The sequence below is a fragment of the Propithecus coquereli genome, unplaced genomic scaffold (genome assembly GCF_000956105.1).
Source record: "Propithecus coquereli isolate 6110/MARCELLA unplaced genomic scaffold, Pcoq_1.0 Scaffold14, whole genome shotgun sequence".
NCBI classification, from domain to species: domain Eukaryota; kingdom Metazoa; phylum Chordata; class Mammalia; order Primates; family Indriidae; genus Propithecus; species Propithecus coquereli.
This window is the reverse complement of record NW_012138302.1, coordinates 16,522,085-16,534,313: the sequence shown is the minus strand read 5'-3', so window position 1 is coordinate 16,534,313 and position 12,229 is coordinate 16,522,085. Positions and strand designations below refer to the sequence as shown.

At 51.5% G+C, this 12,229-nt stretch overlaps 1 protein-coding gene across 4 annotated transcripts in view; it reads right to left on the bottom strand.

The window, feature by feature from the left end:
- The window catches only part of TTC39A (tetratricopeptide repeat domain 39A), a 51,991-nt gene that overhangs the window by 1,977 nt on the left and 37,785 nt on the right, over nucleotides 1–12,229 (bottom strand). For all 4 annotated transcript variants that reach the window (XM_012639359.1, XM_012639361.1, XM_012639362.1 and 1 more), the window contains exons 12-17: nucleotides 11,982–12,143; nucleotides 7,474–7,565; nucleotides 5,764–5,884; nucleotides 2,527–2,638; nucleotides 2,027–2,141; nucleotides 548–664 (exon numbers count right to left, since the gene is read on the bottom strand). In XM_012639359.1, the coding sequence (XP_012494813.1) occupies nucleotides 548–664; nucleotides 2,027–2,141; nucleotides 2,527–2,638; nucleotides 5,764–5,884; nucleotides 7,474–7,565; nucleotides 11,982–12,143 (719 nt within the window). The remainder of the gene's footprint in view (nucleotides 1–547; nucleotides 665–2,026; nucleotides 2,142–2,526; nucleotides 2,639–5,763; nucleotides 5,885–7,473; nucleotides 7,566–11,981; nucleotides 12,144–12,229) is intronic.

Genomic DNA, 12,229 nt, shown 5'->3' with positions numbered 1-12,229 from the left:
GGGAGGCTGAGGCAGGAGGATCGCTTGAGCCCAGGAGTTTGGGGGTGCTGTGAGCTACGATGATGCCAGCGCACTCTACTAGCCTGGGCAACAGAGCAACACCCTGTCTCAAAAAAAAAAAGTTTAGCCCCACTCAATGGGAGGATTAACCTTAATGGAAAGGATCTGTAGCCCCTCACCCCTGGTATCATGCCTACTGATACCACTCTTGGTCCTGTTTAGTACCTAAGCTTGAAGGGGTGGTTTTGGGAGATAGATCCCTGGACTGGAAGGCAGGAGACCTGGGTCCTCAAACCAGCAGTGCAGCTCGTTTGTGATGTGACCCTGGGCAACTCACTTCCTGCCTCTGGGATTCTACTTGCTCATTTGTAAATGAAGAGGAAGCCTTCCTATGCCAGGTGAGAGCCAAGTTCCCAAGGATGCAGGTCTACTCTCTGGACAGCCGTACTGCCCTTGCCACTCACTGCTGCCTGGGCTTCTGTCCCCAGCCAGCTCCTGAGCTGAGCTCAGAGGAGCCAAGGACAGATCGAGGCTCCCCAAGCCTTACTTAGCAGATTCCAGGAGTCTGATGGCCTCTTCGTTTCTGCCTTGCTCCATAAACAGCAGAGCCAGCTCCAGCAGGGCATTTGGGATCAAGTAGTGGTCATATTTAATCTTCTTTTCACTGCAGAACAGAGGAGGACATGGCTCACATGCTTTGCCCTTGAGACGTCCTTCAGTTCCTCCTCCTGAGCCTTCTCCAAACTTTATGTGAGGATTTCCTGATCTGAATTTCAATTTTGGAAGGTTCCCACTACCTAGCACTAGAAAGGCTGGGATCCATGGAAGAATCTTCCAGTCTTGTATCCTGGGCCACAATTCCCTGACAGCCTATGGCTCCTGTCATGTCCTTAGCCCACCCTCACCTAAGCCCCAACCCTGCTTTTCTCCATGTTGAATGGTTTCTTAAACTGGAAAATCTCCTTTCTCTGATCTGGCCCCTTCTGACCTGCCCTCCGTGCTGCCCCAGAGACATCCTTTGAAAACCCATGTCTGGCCGGGCACAGTGGCTCACACCTGTAATCCCAGCACTGTGGGAGGCCGAGGTGGGAAGACCATTTGAGCCCAGGAATTCGAGACTATCCTGGGCAACATAAAGAGACCCAGTCTCTACAAATTTTTTTCTTTAAAAAAGAAAAAAATTAGCTGGGTGTGGTGGTGCACACCTGTGGTCCCAGCTACTCAGGAGGCTGAGGCAGGAGGATCACTGGAGCTCAGGAATTTGAGGTTACAGGGAGCTATGATCACACCACTGCACTTTGGCCTGGGCAACAGAGCAAAACCCTGTACCAAAAAAAAAAAAAAAAAAAACAACCCCAGTCTGCCCTGCCTGGTTTCCTTCCTGGTTCTCTCCTGTCTGCAGGATAAAGTTTAGCCTCGTGAACAAAACATCCAGGCGCTTCTCAATCTAGCCCTCCTCCTTTCATCTTCAGCACAGGCAGGGAAGGGCCTAAGCACCATCGCCCCAACCTCGGGAGTCTTTCCTACGTCCAGACACTTGCACATCCTGTACCTGCTCCACTCCCTGCTTCCTCTGCTTGATAAACTTCCCAATTTCAATGTTGGCTCTGAAAAGCCTTTCCTGGTACCTCCCATTATGTTTAGGTCCCTCAGGGCACCTACTGTCCTCTCGGCCTTCCTCTAGCACAGCCTTGATCATCCTAGGTTGAGCCGCCCACAGCCAGCCTTCTGTAGCATGTGCACTCGCAGGGGCAGGGCAGGGTCGCTGAAGCACACACCCTGGGGGCACTGTTCACTGGAAATAACATGGGTGGGCTCCTGTTCAGGTAATTGGGTGGCCCTGGGGGGCTGGGTCTGAGTTAGCTGTGCCCCTTGTGCCCAGCCCAGGTCCTGGCACAGAGTAGACAGGTACATGTGTGGCGAACGGGGTTGGCACAGGTCAGCCACTGCAGTGGGCGTGAGGATGGAGAAGCACTGACAATTCCATCCCAGGAGACCCAGCAGGAACAGCCGCAGAGGCACTTACTTGGCAGAGATGATCCTGAAATTCTCCTCGGCCTCCTGGACACGGCCCAGGTATTTCAGACACAGGCCTTTCAACAATTTCACCAAGCACTCGTCATCCACTGAGTACTCATTCTCTGAAAATAAGGACGTTAGGGAAGAAAACAGGCTTGCTCATTTCTGCAGCAAACATGCACGGAGCCTCTACTCTGTGCTGGGCCCAGGGGACACAGGTAAATCAGACATGGTTCCTGTTCTCATGGGCCTCACATCTGAGAAGGAAAGGCAGACACTGAGACAATGACTGAAGGAAGCCCAGGGGCTGTGGGAGCCCAAAGGAGGCTTTGACCCTACCTAGGGGACAAGGGCCAGCTGCTTGGAGGAGCTGACATTGGAGCTCAGTCTAGAAAGACAAAGGAGTTACCAGGGTAGAGAAGGGAGGGAGGACATTTTGGCAAAGGGAACCTTCAACTGTGAAGACCTGACCTAGCCTGGCAGGTTCCAGGGCCTGAGTGTAGTCACCTGGCCCTTTTTCCAGCATCTCCTCAGCTTTGGTGATAATCTCAAGGATCCCATCTGTGAGTTCCGGCTGCTTCCCAATCACAGCGTAGCCATTCCAGATGTACATCATTTCCTGAGGGCAGAGGGGCAAATCAGTCCTAGGTTTCTTCCCCAATGGGGCCTCAGTTTTCCCATCTGTAAAATGGGCAGCTCAGATCAGAGGATCACTAAAGGCCCTTCTGGCTCTAATCATCCATGACAAGTCTCAGCCCAGCATGTAAAGCTATGGGCTCGAGGAGATTATGGAGGGAGCCTCGTCACTTATTCCTGAGATCTTGCCTTAGCCCAGTGAGGATTTCAGATGGATCAATGTCCTCACTGTTCTGTTCATAGCTGCCAATACTTTCCAGCTACTTTTCTGCTCGTCGCTTCCCTAGGTACTATTATGCCCTTTTCCCCAATCTCTCTGTGTGCAAACTTTTTCCATCCTTTGAAGACCAGGCCATGCCCCACACTCTCCAGGAAGCTCTTCTCTGTCTCCAGCTGGCAGGGCCTCCTACCATATTGGAGGAACCATAATTTACTTAAGCACTTCAGGACAACATAGTTTAAGACTATGTCCTCTTCTCTCCTATTCCCCCAAAACAATGGGCTCAAAAATGACAACTCATATTTCATTTCCTTTAGACTTATCATCATGAAAACCATAAAACATATCCTGATTCCTTTTTTTGCTGGACTGCCAGGAAGCTCAGAATACTAAATTAAATTTTCATTCATAGTAACCCTGTTAGCTTAACACACTGACTGCCACACTAGTGGAAAAAAAAATTTCCCTGGGGCCACAGTGTTTTATTAAAACAAAATGATCCTTTCTGATTTGTTATTTTTTCTTGTTTTCTGTGCATGAGTTATATGCAATGCAATCCATGTTTTTAGAATTAAATTGTCAATATTAACTGTAACAATAACAACATCAACAAGATTTTCACAGACCAACTGTAGGGTTTTGCTTCACAAGGCCCCGGGCTCAAAACTAGTATGAGTTAAATATAACTCACATGGTAGTTAATGTGTTAAATTACCATTTCCTAAACTATCAAACCAGGTAATGGATATGAAAGTGCTTTGTATAAAGTTCTAGAAATACATTATTGTTGAGGTTCTTGTTATTATGATCTAGGAAGGAAATTTAAATTTAGACCAGTATTTCTCAAATTGTTTTGTGGTCCCAAGTTAGCAAATGTTTTGTTTTTTAAAACAGGGTTCTGTGGCCAGACAAGGTAGGGAAAAACCTCATCTTTGAGCTTCTTGGAGACTCACCATGCAAATTAGCATATAGAGGCTCCAAGAAAGTCTACAGTGTATAAACTTTGTTTAGGCCAGTCTTTCCCAAATATACTAATCACAGAAATCACTTCATGCATAAACAGTATTTTGCAGATTACAGTTTGGGAAATTGTCCCCTAAATTTTTAGTATAGTTACTTCCCTCCCCTTCTTAAAATATCCTCCTCCCCCATTTGGTAGTAATAGCTTTACTGTATATTTTAAACTATAAAATATTTTAAAATTTGTTTAGAAATATTCAGGATATAAGCTCTAAATAAAATTCTATATAAATATGAACTTTTCAATTTATAAAGTACTTAACACATTTTCTCAGTTGATTCTCATAACTGTTCTACGAAATGGGAAAAGTGTATATTATTATTATTAATTTTTTTTTTTTTGAGACAGAGTCTCACTCTGTTACCCAGGCTAGAGTGCCGTGGCATCAGCCTAACTCACAGCAACCTCAAACTCCTGGGCTTAAGCAATCCTTCTGCCTCAGCCTCCCGAGTAGCTGGGACTACAGGCATGCACCACCATGCCCGGATAATTTTTTCTATATATATTTTTTTAGTTGTCCAGCTAATTTCTTTCTATTTTTAGTAGAGACGGGGTCTCGCTCTTGCTCAGGCTGGTCTCAAACTCCTGAGCTCAAGCAATCCTCCCGCCTTGGCTTCCTAGAGTGCTAGGATTACAAGCGTGAGCCACCGCGCCCGGCCAGAAAAGTGTATATTATTATATCCATTTTGCATTAAGGGAAGAGGGAACTTACCTAACGCTAGACAATTAGTGAATTGTGAGAGCCAGGACCAGAAAAAGGTCTCTGAAGCAAAGCTTCTACTTTTCTGGCTGCTTTACTATTTGAATAACAAGGACTCTTAACAAACTGCAACACTATCCGATGCCTGCTCAAATCATGCATGAAATTTTAGCATCATCATAATGGCTCGGAATATGGGTTGTGAAGCCAAACTGCTGAGTTCAAATTCTGACTCTCCAACTCACTAGCTGTGTGACCTGGACTGTGTTTTTTTAATCTTTCTACTTATCTATTAGGCCTTACTAGCCCCACCTGTAAGCTGGAGCTACCACCAGCCCCTACTCAGAGAGTTGATGAGAGGTCCCAATGAGGCAACAGGCAATATAGCAAGTGCGCAGGAGCAATGTTGGCTATTACTTACTGTTAGTTCAGAGTTGAACGTAACATGAAAAGGTTGGTCACATGAAGGGGACAGTGTAAACAACAGTTATAATCATCTGCTTCATATAAACACTGAAGCAGACTGGCTGGAAACAGCCAGCCAGGTGCTATCCCCATCTGGGCAGAGGGACATGGGGCTGTCCAGGAGAGCTGCTCTTTCTGCCTCCTGGTATCTGTAGCTGCTCACCTGTTTCCTCTCCACCCCTACACTCAATGGACCATCACTTTCACTTTCTTTGGTCTTGTTTAGAGACAGGGTCTCACTCTATGGCCCATGCTGCTAGAGTACAGTGGTACCATCATAGCCCACTGCAGCCTTGAACTCTTGGGCTCAAGCGATCCTCCTGCCTCAGCCTCCCAAGCAGCTGGAACTATAGGTCACCACTTCTGGCTAATTTTTAAATTTTTTTTTTTTAGAGAGAGGGTCTTGCTATGTTGCCCAGTCTGGTCTCAAACTTCTGGCCTCAAGAGATCCTCCTACCTTGGCCTCCCAAAATGCTGGAATTACAGGTGTGAGCCATGAGAGCCCTGGACCATCACTTTCTAAGGGGCAGGGGCTGAGTCAGACTCATCTGTGTTCCTCCTCCCCAGGGCCCAGGTAAATTATAAAACCCTCTCCAGGCCCAAGGCATGAAAGCCTTTCTCCTCATCCACTTCAGTGGCTCTCAGCTAATCCCCACAATCCTAAACCAGGGGACAGGACCCAGTCCAGACCTTCCTACCCACCAGAGCAGGGATTGGCAATGAGATAGGGTTGGGGGAGAGGTAGCGTCTGGACTTTCGGATGGCAAACTTCTCTGTGGGCAGAGATTTCCCAGCAATCTTGAGCTTCAGGCCTGGCACAGCTCTGCAAAAGAGATGGGGAGGGTGAGGAGAGAATGAGAAAAAGCAAGAGAGGACTGAGGGTCCCCATCCTACCCAGCCTCTGCTTGGCCCTTCTCTGGGCCTGTTTCCCCACCTGTATGATGACAGTGTTGGACCCTAAAGAGCCTCATAGGTCTGAAACAGCCTGTGTCTAGGGTCTTATTTCACAGGCCCTGCCCAAGACCTGGCCACTTCCTATGGCTGGACAAGGAGCTCTTCCACACCACCTGGCAGAGGTGAGAGTGCACCTACATGTCCCTAGGTCTGCTCTGCCTCCTACTTTCACTTCTCTCTTCCACTCCCAGGCCCTATTTCTGGGAAGGGCCCTATGGAAGCCTAATCCCATTTTCACAGGGGAGACTAACACCCAGAGAAAGGGTGGGACCTATCCAACACCAAACAGCTCAAACCCTTAATTAACTCTTGTCTTCTCCTGGCCTTCTCAGCTCTTTCTAAGGGCAGAGCAAAATATATGGAATGCAGCTAGGCGAGCCTCCACATCTGGGACCTCACCCGCCCAACTCCATCCCACCCTCCTCTGATTTCTGCCACAGTCTCCAGGTGTGGCTGTGACCTCTGGCATGAGCCATTTAGGCTCAGGAAATAGCTGGATGTAGGTGTGAGGTCCCCGCAAACTGCTTATTCACTGTGGAACCTCTCTGGACCTCAATTTCCTCATCTTTAAACTGGAGGTGACACCCACCCTCCGTCACAAGGCTTTCTGGAAGAGTTATATGAGATGGGGACATGGAGTTCACTGTAGTAGCAGGCACTCCGTAAGTGATAAATGCCCCATTGGTGTGACAGCAGGAGCCGAGGAAGCTCATGTGACACCCACTTCCAGGTCTGCAAATTGGGGCCAACCTCACCTTGACAGGAGGAAGGCTCTAGGGTCCATCCTCAGCCTGCCAAGGCTGAGCTGTGCTCTAACGACCTTTTGCAGGAGGTAAACACAGTGGTACAGATAAGAATGAAAACAGCCACCACTTGGCGAGCAGCTTGCTAAGTTCCAGGTCCTATGCCAGACTCTTTAAATATATTATCTAGTTGATTCACAAAACCACCCTGCAAGGTGAAGGTTGTTATTCCTATTTTATAGTTGCTGAAATTGTCCCAGGTGACACAGCAAAGAAATGGCAGAGGCTCGGTTTAATCCTGCTTGTTTGATTCTAACTCTTGGGCTCTCTGCTGTGCTTCTCTGAATGTATCTGGTTAACTCAGCAGAACGAAGGACCTTCCCCTCTCCAGACCTCAGAGTTCACATCTGTCCTACTGAACAGATGAAAGAGACTCAGTGGTAGAGGATGTTGACAAAACCACTTCTGTGAAAGAAAACCTCTGAACAGATTCAAAGGGATCTAACCAGCAGCTGCAGCAGCACGGGGTGGTGATGGGAGGGGATGACAAGCACATGGGGCAATCCTGGGGCAGGGGCAGGGAGCTTGGAGTGGGGGGAGATGGCCACCTCACCATCCCCCTCCCTGGTGCCACAGTCAGGGTGGCCGTGGGCAGAGCCTGGCTGGTCTGTCCACAGCTGAGGCCTGTGATTGGGAGCGTGATGGTAGGACCCACCTAAATAACTCCACTTCGTCATCCCCGAAAGGCTTGTAGTCCTCCTTCCCAAACATGCTGAGGTAGGCGGCCTTCATGTAGATGTAGGTGGCCTGTGTGAGCAGAGCAACAGCCAGGTGTGAGCAGCCCTCCCCAGCCACAGCCAGCACGGCACCAACGCCCCATGCAGACCTCGCTGTGGCCCAGCACCGCCCCAGGCCCCTGGCGAGGAACTGAGGTGAGGAAGCCGATGCACCCGGAGGACTCGAGCTAGGAGTCAAATCCAGGACAAGCCATGTCAAAGCAGCCACCCCCTCCCCTTGAAGCAGTGGAGAGAAGGGCCCAAGCAACTAGTGATGGGCAGGACGCGCAAGGCTGGGATGGAGACAGGCCAGGGACAGCACTCAGGCTTCTGGGAAGCAAGAGCTCCAGAGTGGGCCCCAGAAGGACCACGGGAAGATTCGCAGAGGCCCAAATAAGGGGGACAGCCTGAGAAAAGCCAGGGAGGGGCAGGTGGGTGTGGGTAGGATACTGAGGAGAGGCGCAAGCACGGGAGGCATAAAAGAGGAGGTGAGACCAGAAGAGTGAGCGGGGCCCTGGGGCGAGGCTCAGCTCCGGCCTCCCGGGGAGAACTGTCTTACTGTGTGCCAGGACCTCACATCCGGCACACTTGATCCCAAAGACGGTGCCAGAAAGAAATCTGTTCCCCACCTCTGCTTCCTGGGACTCCAGAGCTACTGGGGCAGAGCTGGGAGTGGACCCCAGGACCTTGCCCACTGGACCTACGACCAGCCCAGACGGGAGAGGTGCGGCAGGCAGGAGGCCCCGCCCCGCCCAGCCTTCCCCGCCGCCACGCCCCTTCCGCGGACGGCCCTGGGAGGGGAGCCGGCTCTGTGCTGCCCTCCGGTGGCCGAGCGCTGAACCACAGCTCCTGCCTCCAGGCCGAGAGGAGGGTGGCCGAGAGGGACCAGGACATCCTGGAGTCTGGTCTCCACCCGGCAGCTCCACCCACGCAGGCCTTTACAACATGAGGAAAAGCTGGTCTTTGTGGGCTGCGGTCGGAATTGTCTCCCTTAGTGAAACCTGTTCCCCGTCCCATCTTGAACTTCTCGGTGTCGCTCTTGCCCTCTCCTCGTCTACCCCTGCCATGGAGGCACCAAGTCCTAGTGGCTTTACCTCCGGTCTAGCTCCTGAATGCCACTAACTAGCTTTGCCCGTGCAACTCTCTTCATTATTGCCGCACCTTATCTCCACACCGTTTGGCTGCTCCAGGCTACCAGGGATGTCCTCCTACTGGCCTGGGGAGGTCTGGGATCCTCCCACCCCCATCTGCTGCAAGCCATTCTCCACACCTTCGCCACTCTGATCTTTTTAAGTTAGATCACATCAGTGCCTTCTGGAAAACTTCTGGTGATATCCCATCACACTTAGCATAAAATCCAAATCAGACTGTACAATCCCCGTCCCACGTATATCGCTCCCTCCAGCCGGTCGGCATAGTATCACTCCAGGGCCTCACTGGCCTCCAGCTGTCCCTGGAATACATCAAATGCAGTCCTGCCCAGCACCTGTGGCCCACAGCTCCCTCTGCTTGAATGTCCCCTTCAGATGGCCACCCACGAGCTTGCTCCTTCACTACATGTGAGTGCCTTCTGCTGCGCCTGGCCAGCCCTGACAAAAGAGCCCCCCACTCCATGCCCCTCACCTTGCTTGCTCCCTACTGCACTTACTGGAACCTGGCATCCTATTACACTGGACATCAACGTGTTTGTCTATTCCTTGTCTCTTTCCCCACCAGGACTGGAGCCTTGAGATGGGTCTTTGCTCTGTGCACTCTTGTATTTCCTGGCCCAGAACAGGACCTGGCACCTTGGGGTGCCCAGAAATTGCAGGTGGGATTTCCAAAGCACAAATCTAAACCCCAAGCCTTCAAGGATCCCCTACTGTTAGAGTAAAGCGCAAACAGCCACTCATGCCCTCCACGACCTGCCCTAAACTCCTTTTCTGGCTCATCTTCTGCCATTTCCTCCCGCTCACTCCTGCAACTCTACCCCAGGCCTTTGCCTATGCTGCTCCTCTGCCTGGAATGCCACTGTCCCTCCCCAGCTCATTCCTCCAAGAGCCTCTCCCCACATCCCACAGAAGGCTCACCCTCATTGCGCCACCAGGAGTTAGGCTGGATGCAGTGACTCAGCACTGTGGACGTCCAAGCTCCCCAGGGATGTTATGGGGCCACGCTGATGGCAGACGGCAGCTGTCTCCCCTGATCCGGGCCCCCTGCTCTCCCACCGCACAAACCCTTCGCCCACTGTACAGAACCTCCTGGCAGCACCCTGGCTTCCGAGCCTTTGCTCCTGCTGTTCTCCAGGATTAGAGTGTCCTCTTGCTTGCTCTGCTCTGCCACCCTAATTCCTCGTCCTTCAAGACTCTGCTCAGAGATCTCTTGTTCCAGAAACCTTCCTTGTCCTCTTGGCCAGGTTGCCCAGGGATGCCTCTGAGCTCCCTGGGATTCCCTCCGCATAGTCCTGAGTGTGACACTGTCACCACCGAGCTTCTGGCCATCTCAGCCTCCAGGCTGCAAGCACTGGGGGAAACTTGAAGCCTCCACAGGGTTGGCCTTGAAGGGTCCAGACCAGAGTGGGCTGCTGGGCAGGGGGGCTGGTGCATACGGTGTGGCCAGAAGCCAGGTCCTTAGGACGGGCAGTTGGTAGACTCTGTGGTGGCCAAGCACTGGAGATTAGGGATGGATGGGGCGCCAGAGCTTGGGGTGTTACAATCCCCATTTTTCACAGCAAGTCCTTTTGAAAAGAGTGTTGCAGAAAGAGGGGGACCAACCACCCCAAAGTCACAGTGATCTGGGGACTGAGCTGGGGCTCAGCCAGACTTCCTGACACCTGGAGGGCCTCGCCCTCCCTCTGCTCCTCACAGCAGCTGTGTGGCCGCCCCAGGCCTCCCTTGCCCTGTGTGGGCGGACCCAGCTGCCTGCCTCGCTCCACAGGAAGGCTTCCAGAGTCACTTGTAGTTCAAAAAGGCTCCCTGGGGCTCTGTTCTTGTTGGGAGTGGGAGGAGGTGAGGAATGGAGGGGGCCAGGCCTGAGGAAGCACCTTCAACAGCAGGGTGGGCTCGGGGCAAGCCTGGCCTCCTCCGGAGGACCAGAGGAGCAAGGGGAAAGCAGAGGCCTCTCTGAGTCACACAGAACCGTCCTCGAATCCAGTGTCCGTCACCAACAGCTATGTGGGCCAGGAAAGTCACATACTCTCTCTTAGCCTCAGTGGCCCTCATGTGCCCAGTGGAGATGGTAACTTCTTCCCGCCTCACTGGGTGTGGTGTGGAGACACAGTGAGAGCTGGTGGAAGCCTACTCCTCCCCCAGCCCCACTGGCCAGGACCCAGAGAATTCCCTAGCCACCCGGCCCCCAGGCAGGGGCACTGAAGGACTTCCTTCTTCAGACATGTGCCAGCGCAGGCCAGTGCTAATGGCTGCCTGGAGCGCTCTGCAGAGAAGGCCTCTAAGTCACAGCAGGCTCACGGCAGAGTGCCAGGATCGATTAGCAATGTCTGCCGTGGGCAAGTGATGCCGTGTTTGCAAATACCAGATTCGATGCTCTCTGAGCTGGGTGATTCTAAGACTCTCGGTTCGGATTTCTGTGCTATCATTACTATGACAATAAAGGCTAATATTTACTTCAACACTTACCATGATAACGTCATCTGTAGTGGGCATCTGTTTTGTTTGTTTTGCCTACATGGCATCTCTCTTTTTTTTTTTTTTTTCAGAGTATAATATGATTTTATGGGGCATGGCATCTCTTTATTGCCCTCCCAATAAAGGTGACTTCTGGATACGTCACCTCATTTTTCTTTTGGGGAACTGCGCCCTCCTACTCTAAGTCCCTGAGGAGTCCCCTCTCTCCCCTCTCTCAGGCATTAACGTGTGCCTTAAGCCATACCAGTGAGGCTCAACTGTGAGACTCTGAAACCAATGGGGAAATGTGAGTTAGAGGCAGCCCACAGCCAGCCTGCCCGTCATATGGAGCGAATCTGCCTGGACAAGATGGAATTTGAATTCCTGGACCCAGCCCTTCCTAAAGTCAGATGTGCTTAGAATTTTTAGCTCTGTGAGCCAATGAGCCTTTTGTGTTTTACATCCGTGTAGTCCAATTGGTGGCCACTAGGCCCATGTGGCTAAAGTTTAATTCATTAAAATTAAATAAAATTTAAAACATTCAGGTTTCCAGTTGCACCAAGCACATTCCAAGTGAATATGGTCCAGAAATAGAACATTTCCACCACAGCAGACAGTTCTATCAGACAGTGCGTTTGAGCCCTGTTTCCATCCCTTGTGACTAAAAATCTCGACTGACATGATTGTAGTTCTAAAGTTTCTCTGCTCCTGTGGTCTTTAGTTCCTTCCAGTCCTATTACAATTTGTGGTTCTGTTTAGATTCCAGCTGACACATCTGCGTTCAGCTGGCCCTCGGTCTGGGGGCTCATGGCCAGCCTGGCTGGCCCTGGTCTCCCAGTGCCCACCTTGGACCAGGAGTTCTCCTTGCTGAGCAGGTCGGCGTAGAAGTAGGCCATCTTCCACTGGCCCTTGTAGGTGAAGCACCACATCAGCTCCCAGTAGCACATGTGGTGGAACTGCTTCCAGTGCTGCTGGGCCTCACAGCACTCCTCGAACCGCCGGATGGCCTGCAGGCACCCGCTGGTCAGCCTGGTGGGTGCCCACCCAGCCCCACCCTGCCCTCTAGACCCTCCACACCCTCCCAACTCCACAG